Source organism: Octopus bimaculoides, chromosome 1 (genome assembly GCF_046866305.1).
Source record: "Octopus bimaculoides isolate indiv1 chromosome 1, ASM4686630v1, whole genome shotgun sequence".
Lineage (NCBI taxonomy): Eukaryota > Metazoa > Mollusca > Cephalopoda > Octopoda > Octopodidae > Octopus > Octopus bimaculoides.
The window spans coordinates 72,138,492-72,153,491 of NC_142928.1; the positions used below are offsets into that span (position 1 = coordinate 72,138,492).

Genomic DNA, 15,000 nt, shown 5'->3' on the forward strand with positions numbered 1-15,000 from the left:
TGTTAAATGTTGTGACTAGTCCTTTTTTCTTATATGAGATACTGTATTGCATTGGCTCTCTCTCTCAATCTCTCTCTCTCTCTCATGCATACACAAGCCAATGGGATGTGGACTGAGGGATATTATCTGCTGTGTCTATTTGGTTTGACATGTGTAGGCTCTGTCATTGGTTCATATAAAACAGTCTGGTGTGATTTAAGGGTGATTTGGCTACTATTTGTGACATGTTGTGCTACCACATTGAGGTCTCCCTTATTTGGTTCATATATGTGAAAGGGATGAGTATTTTGCTAATTTTGCCTTGTTTACAAGTACAGTCATTGGTGGTGGGGATTTTAATAGAAGGAAATATTCTGCTCTCATTTAAAATGCTGATTTGCTTATATTGACATCTCTGTTTAATATAACGTACATAACTCTCTCTGGTAGTGAAAGAAAGTACTTTAAGATCTCTCCTGGAGCAACTTCCATTAGTGTGACACCATTTCTTAAGCTTTCAGGACATAAGTGTGCACAGGTTATTTTTGCTATTTGTGTTAATTGTATTAAAGGGCTTCTGTATTTGGAAGTAGAGTTTCTTATTTGGGTTTTGTTGATAACTCTGTATTTAGATATTTTTTTAATTTTGTAGTCTCTTAAATGGTATTATTGTTATTGTTTAGTCCCAAGTTACAACTAATGAAGCAACAATGGTTAAAAAGCCTTCCAGCTGTGACCATTTTTCTTGTATTTGAGATTACATTGCATTGACTACCAAACAAGAGTAACCAGTTTTGACATTATGGGGGTTAAAAAACCTTTCAGTTATTACCATTTTATTTCTATTAGAGATTACATTGCATTCACTAATAGAGCAACTAATTTTGACATTATGAGGGTTAAAAAGTCTGATATCTACGGATTCTTTGGAAAGGCTTCTTAATTTGCATCAAGAAGCTCCTAATGATATTAGTGGAAATCTGGCATTATTTAAGCCACTAGATTTTTATTTTATTTAGAAAGTAAAAGATCTCTCTTCCCCCTTCTCTCCCCACCCCTATGTGCATGTGTGTGCTTATATATATATATGTATATATATATATATATATGTGTGTGTGTGTATGTGTGTGTAGTAGTGGCCATAATATAAGGGTCAGTAAGAACAAGTGTATTGAAATTTTATTATAGAAGATTAACAAAACGTTGAGACTAGATATTTTACACATATTTAGATATATCTAGTATCTATCATTCGTGAAAATTTCAAGTGAATGGAATAAATATTTCTTAAGTTATGAGGAAATAAACAAATAATCTTTCAAACTGCAACAGCCAAAAGTTAAGGGTCACTTAGAAAAACAATGTAAAATGGAAAGAAACCTTTACTATTTATATTTTGTGAACATCCCTTTACTATCAGTGACCTAACATCTGTTACCACAGGACTGAATTATATGACTGTGGCATCTAGTTACTATTAGCATGCACACACACACACACACACACACACACAACTATATGACCAGCTTCTTTCAGTTTCTGTTAGCAAATCTAATCACAAGGCTGTGGTCAACCCAGTGCTGTAGTAAAAAGACACTTGTTTGGGGTGCTGCACAGTGGGACTGAACCTGAAATCACATGGTTGTGAAGCAAACTTCTTAACCTCACAGGCATGCCCTGCACAAGCATACATTTGGTTAGTGTAGGTAATCACATGCTCTCTTTCAACCAATTTTATAAAGTGTGATGTTGCATTAATAACTTGCTCCCTTAATAGCCATTAACATTACCTTTCCTTGCAGATGAGTTTCATCTGGTTACACTTTTATGCACTTCGATACCTTTTTCAAACCTTATTGTGTCATTTTAGTTACAGACTGGTAGACCAGGTTAGCTACTCTTTATTTTCTCTCCCCACTCTATCTCTCTTTTTCTCAATTAATGCTCCATTGTTCATCTTAGCTTTGTTTTATTACCATCTCTATAGTTAAACAGTTGGGAGCTGAGTAGAATCTAAATAATGGTTTATTCACACAAAGATAAGCCAGTCAATACTGTTTATATTAATATATTTAGCCCAGCCCAAGTAAAGCTCAATAATCAGCTTTATCCACCACATTTTCCTGATACCTTGTTCTCTGTGACCTTTTGCTGCAATGGTCACACACACACACACATGCACACACAAACATACAAGCACACACACATTTTTTCTCTTTCTCTTGTTTTTTCTCATTAATATACACACACTCATATATGCAGACACACACACTCATATATGCAGACGCACACATTCATATATGCAGACGCACACACTCATATACGCAGACACACACTCATATATGCAGACACACACACTCATATACGCAGACAAACACACTCATATACGCAGACACACACACTCATACGCAGACACACACAGACACACACATACACACACACACAGACACACACATACACACGTACGTACGCACACACACATGCACACTATCTATGCTTCCATCATTTTTGTAACATTGCAAAGCCTTGAATTATAATATGGAATGTAAATTAATATACTTCAAATGTCACTCATCATATAATCTAATTTTTTTTGTTATTAGATTTACTTTTGAATTTCAAGTCTCTGGAAAAAGAAGGCTGAAACTTCCTCTTTTAAGTTAACATTGGCTTATTGTCAGAACTGGAAATATTAACAAAAGCAACTGTTCATGGGTTTTTACTTCAAAGGATAATAATTTCATGTACAATTTGTGAATTTCACACTGTTGGTCATTATTTCCTTCTTTACATTCCCTATACTCAGTTACATTTGCCTTGAAAAGAACAGAGTCAACAAAGGGTCTATTATCTTTCTAGTGTTAATGTTACAATAAAATGTTCCTAATACAGTCTGTAATATAGCTAGCAATCAAATAGAGATAACATAGAATTGAGAGGATTCTTTAGTTGTGTGAGGACATGACATAATGGTACCATGATAAAATGTAGCCAGTACACTCTGTTTAGTAGTTGGTAATAAGAAGAGAATCCAATCCTAGAAACTGTGCTAAAATGGGAATTTCCAAACCATGCAAGTTCTTTTAATTTGGAGTTATTCTTAGATAATAAGAATTGAAGTACATGTCCAACCCATGCCTGCAAAGAAAATGGATGTAAAATGACATGATGAACTGATGGTGTCTCCATGTGTATCTTTTTCACATCTCCTTAGTAGTTGCCACATTCATGAGCATTATTATTCACTTTCCATGTTTACATGGGTCAGAGGTAATTCATTGAGGTAGATTTTTTGCAGCTGAATGCCCTTCTTATTACCAACTTGCACCTGTTTCAAAGTAAGGTAATAATTCCCTGCAACTGGTTGTTTTCATGGAAAATTGGAAATGGACACACCTGTATGTTGGTGAAGCTCACTTAGAACTATCTAACAATACTTGTAAACCATCAGACACGTGCATGTGCGTATGCACACACACTCACATGCATGATGAGCTTCTTTCAGTTTCTATCAATCCACAAAGTTAAAAACATTTGCCCAAGGTGCCATACAGTGGGACTGAACCTGAAGCCATGTGGTTAGGGAGTAAATTTCTTGCCAACACAACTATTCCTGCACAATCACACACACACACACACACACACATATACATACATAAATACATGCATGCACACATGTTCTTCTATCCTATTCTGTCTCATATTCATGTTGTACCTGGACCACACATCTCTTTCTTTATCTCTTTCTCTCTCCCACTTTCCAGATGGGCAAGCTATGTATTCACCTCTTCAGCAAGATACCAGCTTCTCTCTCTCTATCATAGTTTCTTATTTCTCCACTTTATACTCGACTCAGTTGAGGGGGTCTTCTCTTGCAGGTCCTTGGTGACCTCACCAATGCTGGTGCCACATAAAATGCACCCACTATACTGTTAAGTAGTTGGTATTAGTAAGAGTATCCAGCTGTAGAAACCTTACCAAAGCAGGACATAAAACCATACAGAGCTTTTAGTTCCTCTGTTCTTGTCAGGCCATCCAACTTATGCCAGCATGAAAAAGGGGACATTAAATGATGATGATGATGATGTGTGAAAATAACAAAACAGGGAATTGGAAATTTTTTGGTATTATTCACCATTTCATGTTTCATTTGCTAGTAGTAATTACAAAGTTTTTACCTTAACTAACTATATATGTGTGTCTGTGTTTGTCCTCCCCACCATTGCTTGACAACCAATGTTGGTGTGTTTACATCTCCGTAACTTAGTTCAGCAAAAGACCAATAGAATAAGTACTAGGCTTACAAAGAATAAGTCCTGGGGTCAATTTCTGTAACTAAAAAACCCTTGAAAGCAGTGCTCCAGCATGGCCACAGTCAAACGGCTGAAACAAAAGAAGAAAAGAATACCAGTTATTACAGAGTAAATTTCACATATAATATACTGTCTTTCATGTTAAGAAATTTCACTATAATATTTTAGGTGCCCTAATAATTAATATTATACAATTATATTATAGGGCACAGCAAGGTGGTTTAAGCAAACTGTTCAATCCCTATGGTTTTTGATAAAATAATATATGAACACTTTTACATTGAAAAGCATTCTGGTGCTTCATATAAAAAACATATGTAGTTATTTTTCTCTGAAAGTTTTTTGTGTATTTTTTTTTTTCACTAGGTTAGTCTATTTGTGTTTTTCTAAATTTTATTTGATAACTTTTAACTAGGATGTAAACATATGAAAGCACTTTTAGAGAATATCTTAACCATTGTAAAGAAGTTATCCTTGGTCACAAGTACTTTTACTATTGTTAATATATGGCAGTAAGACCTTCATCTGAGAGCTTTAAATTGGAATCTAGAAAGTAAATATGGAGAGGGAAGAAATGTTAATGAATTTTAAGCAGTTTTTAAATCTATTTTCATTCTGACATAAGTAAAATTACTTCACTAATTTGAAATGGGTTTTTTTTCTCTCTCTCTCTCTTAATCATGATGACAAATAAATAGCAATAATTGATCTTGTTCTTGCTGTTTTGTTGTTCAGCAATTACAACTTATTGACCACAGTCACTTAAATATGTTTTGACTTGAACTATGAACTTGTGACTTAAGATTATATTATGGTAGAAAAATACAGATGTCTGGATATAAATTGTTGGCAATATGAAGTCTGATGACCTAAGATAATAGCTACATACAATTTAGTGCTCAGGTCAACTTTCTCTTAACTTTAAATGCAGCTTAAAATGCTGGGATGTTATAGCTGCCTAAATGGTGACTGGTTATAGGTAATATATTGATCAAGCTGGTACTTGTATACTAGAATAAAAGTATAGACAAGTAAACAACTGGTATTGGGTCATATTATTCATACAACACATAGGGAGAAACATGCTTTAAGAAGTTTATATTACAAAATTTAAGAGCATGTTTGTAGGGGGGGGGACACACCTTGATCTAACACTTGATGAAGAGACTGACGTAAAGTTTTCAAATTTTATGCCAAGGGTAACTGTTGAAAAACTGTGGTTGAGACCTCTTTCTTTTGATAGATTACTGGTCTTTTCTGGGGTTTTTTTTAAAGACAAGTTTTGATCTTGGCACAGTAATCTACTAAAGTACTTATCAGTTGCACAGTACTGTTACTTTATTTACTGTAGCAAGCTTCGCCACTTGCAGTACCTACTTACAACTACATCAACTCAGCTTTTGAAAGCTAAGTGCTTTTTTTTAATACAGTACTGGTTGCAGGATACAACTCATTCACTCCATAGCTGGTTGTCCAGTACTTTGATGTTTGACCATCTATATTCTCTCCATATTTTTAATTGTAGAATGTTAATATAAAAATATTTTAATATTTATATTATTTACATACGGCAATGTTCCAAATAGTCATTCAACACTTACATGATATTTTTATAAATTATCTTTTAGCATTCCTATTGTATGTTTGTTTTTTTTTTTATTAATTTTATATGAAATAGTTATATAGCTCTACAATTGGAATGTCTCTAATCAGTCTTCTAAATTTATATACATTTATTAAATCTTTTATGTTAATGGTAATTGTTTCTAAAGTAAGCCTTGGATTTGCGTGAACAATAAGGGCTTATCATAACTGTCTCCTTTCATTTTTCTGTCTGAGGACTATGAAATGCATCTTTTAATTTAGACTCAATGCACTTACCTGAATGCTTTTGCTAACTCCTATATTTGCTAAATATCATGTCTCATGTATCTTTTATCTTCTTAAGTGTATGAATCCAGAATTGTATTCTCTAGTTTGGGTGTAACCCATATAACTGTGTCTCTAAAACTTTCAGCTATTTCATTCAGCAAGTTATATTTATTCTAAAATGTACAAAAACAAAATTGCTTCATATATTTTTGCAACAAAGCAAACTGCATTTACCCTTGAATGTGTTGTAAATATGGACCCCTTATTGTCTCCTGTTTAACTTCCATTCTTGTTTGACTTGATTAGATTTACATAATGAACCCTTACATCATGAACTTTTCATCTTATTGCTTGAAACATTTCATTTTCCCACTAGTAATCAGTTTTCTAAATTTACATACACTTATCAAATTATTTTTCTCTCCAGTTACTATGTATAGGAGTATCTGCCAGTGAAGGTTAATCATTCATATGCACAAATATATGCAGGCCTAGACTAGATTTTTGAGGAAGATCGGCAGTTACCCATGCATGCAAGTCTTCCATCTCTATGCCACTGATGTTTATTCCAGGGAAAGGCCACTGACAGTACGGTTTAGCATCAATGCTATTGCAGGCACTGCTATCAAGATGTAAAGAGCCAGAAGGAAAACCTCAAAGCATCTTGCATAACCTGCTGATAGTTTTGTTAATCAATAATTCTGAATTGGTACTTTTTTATCAACCTATAAGAATGAAAGGCAAAGTTGGCCTCGGTGGGATTTGAACTTATAGTGAGGAGAGTCAGAAGGCACTGTATCTAGCACTCTTACAACTCTGCCAATGTACCACTTTAGTCACTATGAGTTCTCTCTTTACTCACTACCCTTCCACATACAGCATTCCATTTCTTGCGAATGCTTCTTGTACTCGAGCTTCATCTGATCTGTATAGATTGAATTGCAGCTGAAGTATCATAGAAACGTATTTTACCCACTTCTAATGATTATAATTGCGCAGCAAGTTAAACTTGGGAAGGAAAATTGCAGAATAAAAATATTGTTCAATGCAGAATAATTTAGCTCAAAATAAAACGCAACTTTAGTTGAACTACACTTAATTTGCATACAAAAATAGCAAGGAATACAGTTACCATTATAATAATCTTTGTTGATGAGGTTTTCTAATAAAACCAAAACATGTCTGGAGTTGTCTGTGTACTCCTAAAGATCAGACTCACTCCTTACTGCATTCCATATTAAACTGTATTTAATTAAAATGTTTTGGCTTACCAAAGTATGTTAGCATCTAATTTACTATTAATTTGCAAGCTATCATGTTTATGATTCAAGTTCTGTTCAATGTAACTTTATAAGCTGGATATAATTTACCATACTAAATTGTAGTTGACATTAGTCATATACCCACAAGTATCTAGTAGTTGTAAAGTTTCAGCTCTAAGAGTGTCCTCTGGTTGTGATTTAGGACCTACTTTCACTAACATTTTTCCTAAGATTAAAATGACATTACCTAGACATCTTTTTTTTGTTTTTTGTTTAAGCCTATGACAATACAAACTGCTTCAGTTTAAAAAAAAACAAAAAAAAAGCATCTACGTAAGAACTTGTTAGTTCATATTTTTATAACTACTTGTATAGACTAATATGCATACATTCACATATGTATATACAATACCCAATTACCGAGTAACAGGCTATCAGTTCATTCTTCAAGTACAACCCTTTCACATTAAGCCTGTGTGCCCAGATTCCTCTTTCTTGATTACTGATAACATGTAGCAATGCAAAATCGAAATTCAATATGAGCCAATGATTAGATCAAGCTGTAGAATAAATAGGTAAAAAATTCAGAGAGATTAGTGGTGATTTGCATTAGTACAAATTCTATTTATTGGTAAGGTGTAAAGTTTCTTTAAGTTTGTATGTAATTGATAGAAGCATTTCTAGTGTTTTAGGCAATGTATTTTTTAGGGAATGCAAAGGGTTTTTTTTTAACACATGAATAAGAAAGAGAGAGCATAGACACAGTGAAGAATAACAGGAAATAGTTGAGAATTAGTTATGTATACATGGAAAGGAAATAGTTGAAAAAAAGAAAAAGATTAGAGATGAAACAAGAACAGGAGTAAAGAGAAAAGGGAGTTACAAGTGCTTTCTGTTGTTGGTTTTTAAAACTCTTAACTCATCGTTATTTTTGTAGTGATATCAGAAATAAACAATCATCGTCACAACATGTTTAAAAATCTTCAAATTTGTTTTTCAGAGGCAAATTTGCAGTTGTGAAAAGGTGTGTCAACTTACAGACAAATGAAGAAGTTGCTGCCAAGTTTATTCGCAAGAGGCGTCGAGGGAAAAACTGCCGGGATCAGATATTACGGGAGATTGTAATGTTAGAGTTGTCTCGACCCCATCATCGAGTTGTGGACCTCATAGAAGTGTTTGAAAGTCCAACAGAGATGATACTCATCACTGAATAGTAAGTATAAATACCATATTTAAGAAAGATTTGATTTTAAAAAAAATTACCTAGTGACAAGTCCAGTGGGGTGTTAAGAATTTCTTAGGATCTCTAATTACAAGTTAGAAGCGTTTCATATAAATATACTGAAGAATTATTTAATCTTCTCTACTTAGAATACACTGAATAAATATATTAGTTTAAGATTTTGGCACAAGGCCAGGAATTCCTGGGGAGGGGGTAAGTTGATTTCAACTCCTGTACTCAAGTGGTATTTATTTTATCGACCCCAAAAAAATGAAAAGCAAAGTCCACACCTGCAGCATTTGAACATAAAATCTGAAGAAATGCCACGAAACATTTTGTCCAATGCAGTAACAATTATGTCAGCTTCGTCGTCGTTGGCACTCCGTCGCTTACGACGTCAAGGTTTCCAGTTGATCCGGTCAAAAGAACAGCCTGCTCGTGAAATTAACGTGCAAGTGACTGAGCACTCCACAGACATGTGTACCCTGAACGTAGTTCTCAGGGATATTCAGCGTGACACAGTGTGACAAGGCTGACCCTTTGAATTACAGGCACAACAGAAACAGGAAGTAAGAGTGAGAGAAAGTTGTGGTGGAAGAGTACAGCAGGGTTTGCCACCATCTCCTGCCGGAGCCACGTGGAGCTTTAGGTGTTTTCGCTCAATAAACACTCACAACGCCTGGTCTGGGAATCGAAACCGCGATCCTATGACCACGAGTCCGCTGCCCTAACCACTGGGACATTGCGCCTCCACTATGTCAGCTTCAGACAGTATAAATATAAGCAGGTATTCTTAGTTTACCATTTTATGGAATGGGTTCTTTCTTATTCTTTTGTTTTTACTGAATACACAACAACATATGAAGTAATGTGCACAACATGCACATGCACATGCACATACCTGAAGATATTTGTCCAGAAAATGGGTTATCTCATGTCATGTAGAAAATGTTTGATGTTGGATATAATCTAGTGCTATCAAATCAGAAGTTCAGATTTTTTATTTACTGTATAAGACAGCTCTAAGTTTTACACAAAAACTTCAAGGTTTTAAACGTTAGTTTTTACAGCAGAATATAAGAGTTCATTTTATAGACACAGGTGTGACTCTGTGATAAGAAGTTTTGCTTCCTAACCACATGGCCTTAGGTTCAATCCCACAGCATGTCACCTTAGACAAGTATCTTCTGCTATAGCTCCAGACCGACTAAAGCCTTGTGAGTGAATTTGGTTGTTGGAAACTGAAAGATGCCTGTCATGTATATGTATATATGTGTGCATGTGTGTTACAGTTTCCTTGCCATGATTTCATGTGATAGTTATAAAATGTCACAATCATGCAAGCAATGCCTTTCATTTCTGTGAAAACATGTTGTTATGGGGAATATTACTCTACATGAGAACAAGTGAGGGTTGTTGATAAGAAGGGCATCCAGCTGTAGGAAACATGCTTCAACAAAGTCCATCTAAACCCATGCAGGTATGGGATGGAGGCACATGGATTAGTGGTTAAAGTGTTGGAGTCATGATCACAAGATTGTGGTTTTAATTCCTGGATTGGGCGACACATTGTGTTCTTGAGCAAAACACATTGCTCCAGTCCACCCAGCTGGCACAAATTGGTAATCCTGCAATGGCCCGGCATCCCATCCAGGTGAAAAATATATATGTCATGAAAGCTGGGAAACCGACCCTTATGGGTTGGCATGACTAGTTAAGGAAAGGAAACAGGCATGTATGGAAAAGTAGACATTAAACAATGATGATGATAATCTTCATCGTTGTATTTGTTTATCTCTTTCGCTACACTTGACTTGAATCAAAATAGTATCAATAATATTATGTATGTATTAGTAATTGAAATAGGATGAAGTTTTTACAACTGATTGCGTTTCTTTATTTGTTTCACAAGAAGAGACAAAAGAATTGGTATTCATTTATGGAATATAAACTAAAACTGTAACAGCTTCTTTAAAGAGATGTTTAAACTAAACTTAAAATATTTGATAAATATTTATTTATTTCATTTCTCACTTTCTTTGAATACTTCTTGTATAGAAGTAGACAGATAAAGAAGTGAAGAAATGTTCAGAAAACTATGCAGTTTTTATTTATTTCCAGGCATTTTTCCAATTGTTTTTTCTCCTGTCATTTACAGTTGTTCGGGTGGAGAATTATTCCATGAATGTGTTATAGAAGAATCTTTCAAAGAAAGTGATGTGGTGCGATTATTAGGTGAAATTCTTGAAGGTGTCTTATTCCTACACCGTAAAAATATTCTGCACCTTGATCTCAAGGTAGGTTTTGCTTAGTTACCTTTTTTTTTTAAAAAAAAAAAGTCTTTTATTTTGAATTTTCATACTTTTCAACTATGCTCGATGAAAGAAATATTCCTCTGTAACTAATTTTGGAGGGGGTTTTTTTTTTTTTTTTTTTTAAATTTATGATTTCTATTTAACTCAAGAAAACATTTTGTTTGTTCATCATAGGTAAGTGTATATATATTTTCTCATTGCAGCCTCAGAATATTTTGTTGACAAAGCCATTCCCTGAAGGCAATATCAAAATCTGTGATTTGGGCTTAGCTTGTCTTGTCAATGATGGTGAAGACATTCGAGAAATTGTTGGAACACCTGATTATGTTGCTCCAGAAGTATTAAGTTACGAACCACTTGGATTATCTACAGATATGTGGTGAGTTTCTTTGTTTCTTTGTTTACCCTATTTTAAATGACTACAAGACGGGAACAAGAAGATGCCAACCCAAGGATTAGCAGCTTCTATCCAGTCTCTAGCGTTACATCATTCATGACAAAAACACTTAACTCTTAATAAACTCCATTCACTAACTATAAATAGATATGACAGGGTGAGACTGTTCATTGTTGTAAGCTACAGTGTCAGTACTGTGAAATTGATGAGTGTTCTATGAGCTTGCAGTGTTGAAAATTACTTCCAGTGGGATGGGCTCCTCCTAGCAAAATTTCCTTCGATAAACAAACTATTTGGAAAGGATTTTTCACTAGTTCAGTTATCTTAGTGGGTTGTAAGACTGACTGTCACATAAAAAAAAAAAATTATTTTTTGCAGTGTCATTTCTTGCTCATTATTAAAATTTAAAAATAAAATTATTTTGTTGCAAACATTCAGACTTCTTTACGTTAAGTGTACATCTATGTGAGAACTTTTCAACAGTTAAATACTTTATCTTTTGATGTTCTTCAGTATATAATGGCTATAGCTAGAATGCCAATCAAACAACACTTTGATTGGCTTTCAATACTTTATACTCAAGTAGAAATAATAGTTTTGTTATTCAACATCCAAACCATCATGAAATATCCACTCTCAAATGTAATGCTTATTATTCTTGTTCATTGAAATCTTCAAACTATGAAATAATGCAAGATTGATTCAAAAGATGTGATTGTTTATTTTTATAATGACATTGTAGGGTATGTTTGAGAAGCTACTTTTAACATAAAACAAGTAGAACATTTGGCCCAGTTATAGCCAGTTTAAATGCTAAAGGTTTAAATATCTACTACATTAAATGAGAAACATCTCTGTTCATAAATATCCTTGAGATCCATTAACAATTAATAAAACTTGTGAAATTAAAACTCTAGGGCAGTTGTATGCCAAATATTGATTTGTATTGTCTTGTAGATGATTTGTTTTGGTCTTTCTCATTAAAAGAAAAAGGACCCAACATGTTTCAGATTAAATGTACCTAGGCTAGAAGTAAGATTTGTCTGTGTTTTTAGATAGAAATCAAGATTCTTGGATTGTTCCCAGTTGCAGATATCAAATAATTTTTCCCTTTAAAATAGCATATCGTCTTATACATCCTCCAGCTGAAAATAAAGATTTTTGTAGTTGCTCTATTGAGACTCTATTCTGATAGCCATAGATTAACAAATTAAGTCAAAAGAAAACTTATCTAATCAAAAAAAAAAACACTGTAAATGGATTAGCATTTTTAAAGTGATTTCTTTATTTTATTTTATTTTATTTGAGATTACTTTCCTAATTGGTCTTTATAATTTCTTTTAGGAGTCTTGGAGTGCTAACTTATGTTATGTTATCTGCTTGTTCCCCCTTTGATGGGGAAAGCAAACAGGAAACATACTTGAATATATCTCAGGTAAACCTTGATTTTCCTGACTATTTGTTTGAATCAATCAGTTATGGTGCCATTGATTTTATGAAGAATTTGCTCATCAAAGATCCAAGGTAAGTACATGTTGAGTTTAATTTCTCAATCATATTTTCCACATAAGTAAATCATAGATTTTGAATATTGGTGCCATGAAAATCTGTTAGGTAAAGTAAAATTGACAAAGCCAACAGGACAGTTATAGTTTGTAGTAACATGTAACAGGAATTTAAAAGTCAAATAATGTGAAACAGCCAAAGATAAAATGTTTCAGAATGGAGAGGTTAGATATAGTTGAATATAAGAGCATTTGTCTAGTTCAATATCAGTGCTGAAATTTAGATATGTAAACAAGTCAAAGCTATTGTTATTTGTTTTTCTTCTAAATCCACAATTAAACATAACAGAAATTCCTTGATTATAGTGAAATAAATAGCCAACATACATAATAAAAATGGGCTGTTAGTTTTTGATCAAAAACATACAATTTTGATTGTACATAATTTATAACCTTATTTACAAAAAAAAAAATGCATTTATTGTTTGTATGTCATGGAATTTTAATATTTTCCCAGATGCCGGATGGATGCTGCACAGTGTTTGACTCATGCTTGGATAAAAGGAGAACACGTACCACATCCAATAGAATCTAACCAAGAAGAGGAGGAGGAAGAAGAGGAGGAGGAGGAAGAAGGTGAAGAGAAGGAAGTTGAAGAGACTGATACTAAAAATAATGAGGATAAACAGAAAGAGGTGAACTCTGTTCTACAGAGTCAACCTTCAGTGGAATGTGAACCTAGCTGTGATGTGCCTAAACCAGAACAGAAGACAGAAGACAAACATGAAAAAGAATGTTTGATAGATAAAAGAGATGTTGGGGAGAACAGTAAAGCCGAACATCCTTTACTTAGTGAAACAGCAGAAGGGGGTGCGCTTAAAAAACATGAGAAAAAACTAGAAGCAAAAGATGCAAGCTTTATCAATAATGAAAACTCCCCATCTAATCCTCTCAATGGAGATTTCAGTGAAGAAGATTCTGGTTGTGTGGACTCTGTTAATAATGGTTTAACCTGCATTAATGATTTGGACTGACTTTCTGTCAGACATCTTGTCTACTTTCACTGCCACTTCCTGTTTTCATTTCCCAAACCCACACTACCTTCCCTGTTTCAAGACCTGTAGGCTTCCTGGAGTTATGGTCTTGTAGGAGAGATTCTAATGACATTATAACACTTTGTATGATAGGCCTCAGTAACATGTCTAAAAAGGAAAAAGATAATTTTGAGCATGAAGAAGGGATCTGATAATATTTCCATATCATACTCCATCTTAGATTCCACTGACCAAAGCAACTGATTTGTGCATCTTCCACTTCTTTTAATACAGATATAGACAGTACCTTGTCTTTTGTGGAAATGGCTGGTAGGTTGGCAAATGGAGGATTGTTATGAAATAAATCTCCAAAGAAAAAAATATTGTAAAAAAAAAAATTATATATATATATATATATATATATTTCCATGTAAATAGCTATTTGGGGGAAATGCCCCCTCCACCTATGATTTTTTGTGAGGAAGAAAATCACAGAAACAGTTATGTGTTGTAAATATTGAACAAGTGTAGTAAAGGAATTTTTCTATCTAAGACTACACATTCCAGTTGCTATTATAAATTGGTGACCATGATGATTCTCCTAATTAGCTTATTTAAAGAAAAATGAAGATGAACATAGATAATTATCAAGATACTTTCACAAAGTATTTGCACCAAAAAAAAAAAATGATAAAAGTGTAAAAAAATATAAACTTGTTTGAAACATTCAAGAGAAAGATAATTGACTTTTTGTTTGTTTGCTTGTTATTGTTTTTGTTTGTTCAGAGATTTATAATATTTTTTATTTGTTTATTCTCTTGACCAACTATTCCTTCTGGACCAAACTTCTTTGTGAAACCTTCTTTCTGCCTTTCTTACAATATTCATTATTTCACTTTCTGTGAAGCAACATTATTTCTTGAGCACACATGTAACGCATATTACATACAGATGCATACACACATTTCTGATGCCAAAATTTTTTTTTCATTGTTCTTCATTTCTAGATTAAATCTAGATATATTTTCGAAATATCTTTACAGAGTATACTTAAGAATAATGATTGATTGATGTGTAAAGAGCCAAATTTCATGTTGATAC

The 15,000-nt window shown here is 33.6% G+C and overlaps 1 protein-coding gene across 1 annotated transcript in view; it reads left to right on the forward strand.

Moving 5' to 3' along the window:
- Positions 1–15,000, forward strand: part of LOC106870561 (serine/threonine-protein kinase 17B) — a 117,566-nt gene that overhangs the window by 100,855 nt on the left and 1,711 nt on the right. The window contains exons 3-7 of the mRNA XM_014916687.3: positions 8,427–8,639; positions 10,807–10,945; positions 11,167–11,342; positions 12,705–12,884; positions 13,383–15,000. The exon at positions 13,383–15,000 is cut by the window's right edge and continues 1,711 nt beyond it. Coding sequence (XP_014772173.1) covers positions 8,427–8,639; positions 10,807–10,945; positions 11,167–11,342; positions 12,705–12,884; positions 13,383–13,899 — 1,225 coding nt within the window. The 3' untranslated portion in view covers positions 13,900–15,000. The remainder of the gene's footprint in view (positions 1–8,426; positions 8,640–10,806; positions 10,946–11,166; positions 11,343–12,704; positions 12,885–13,382) is intronic.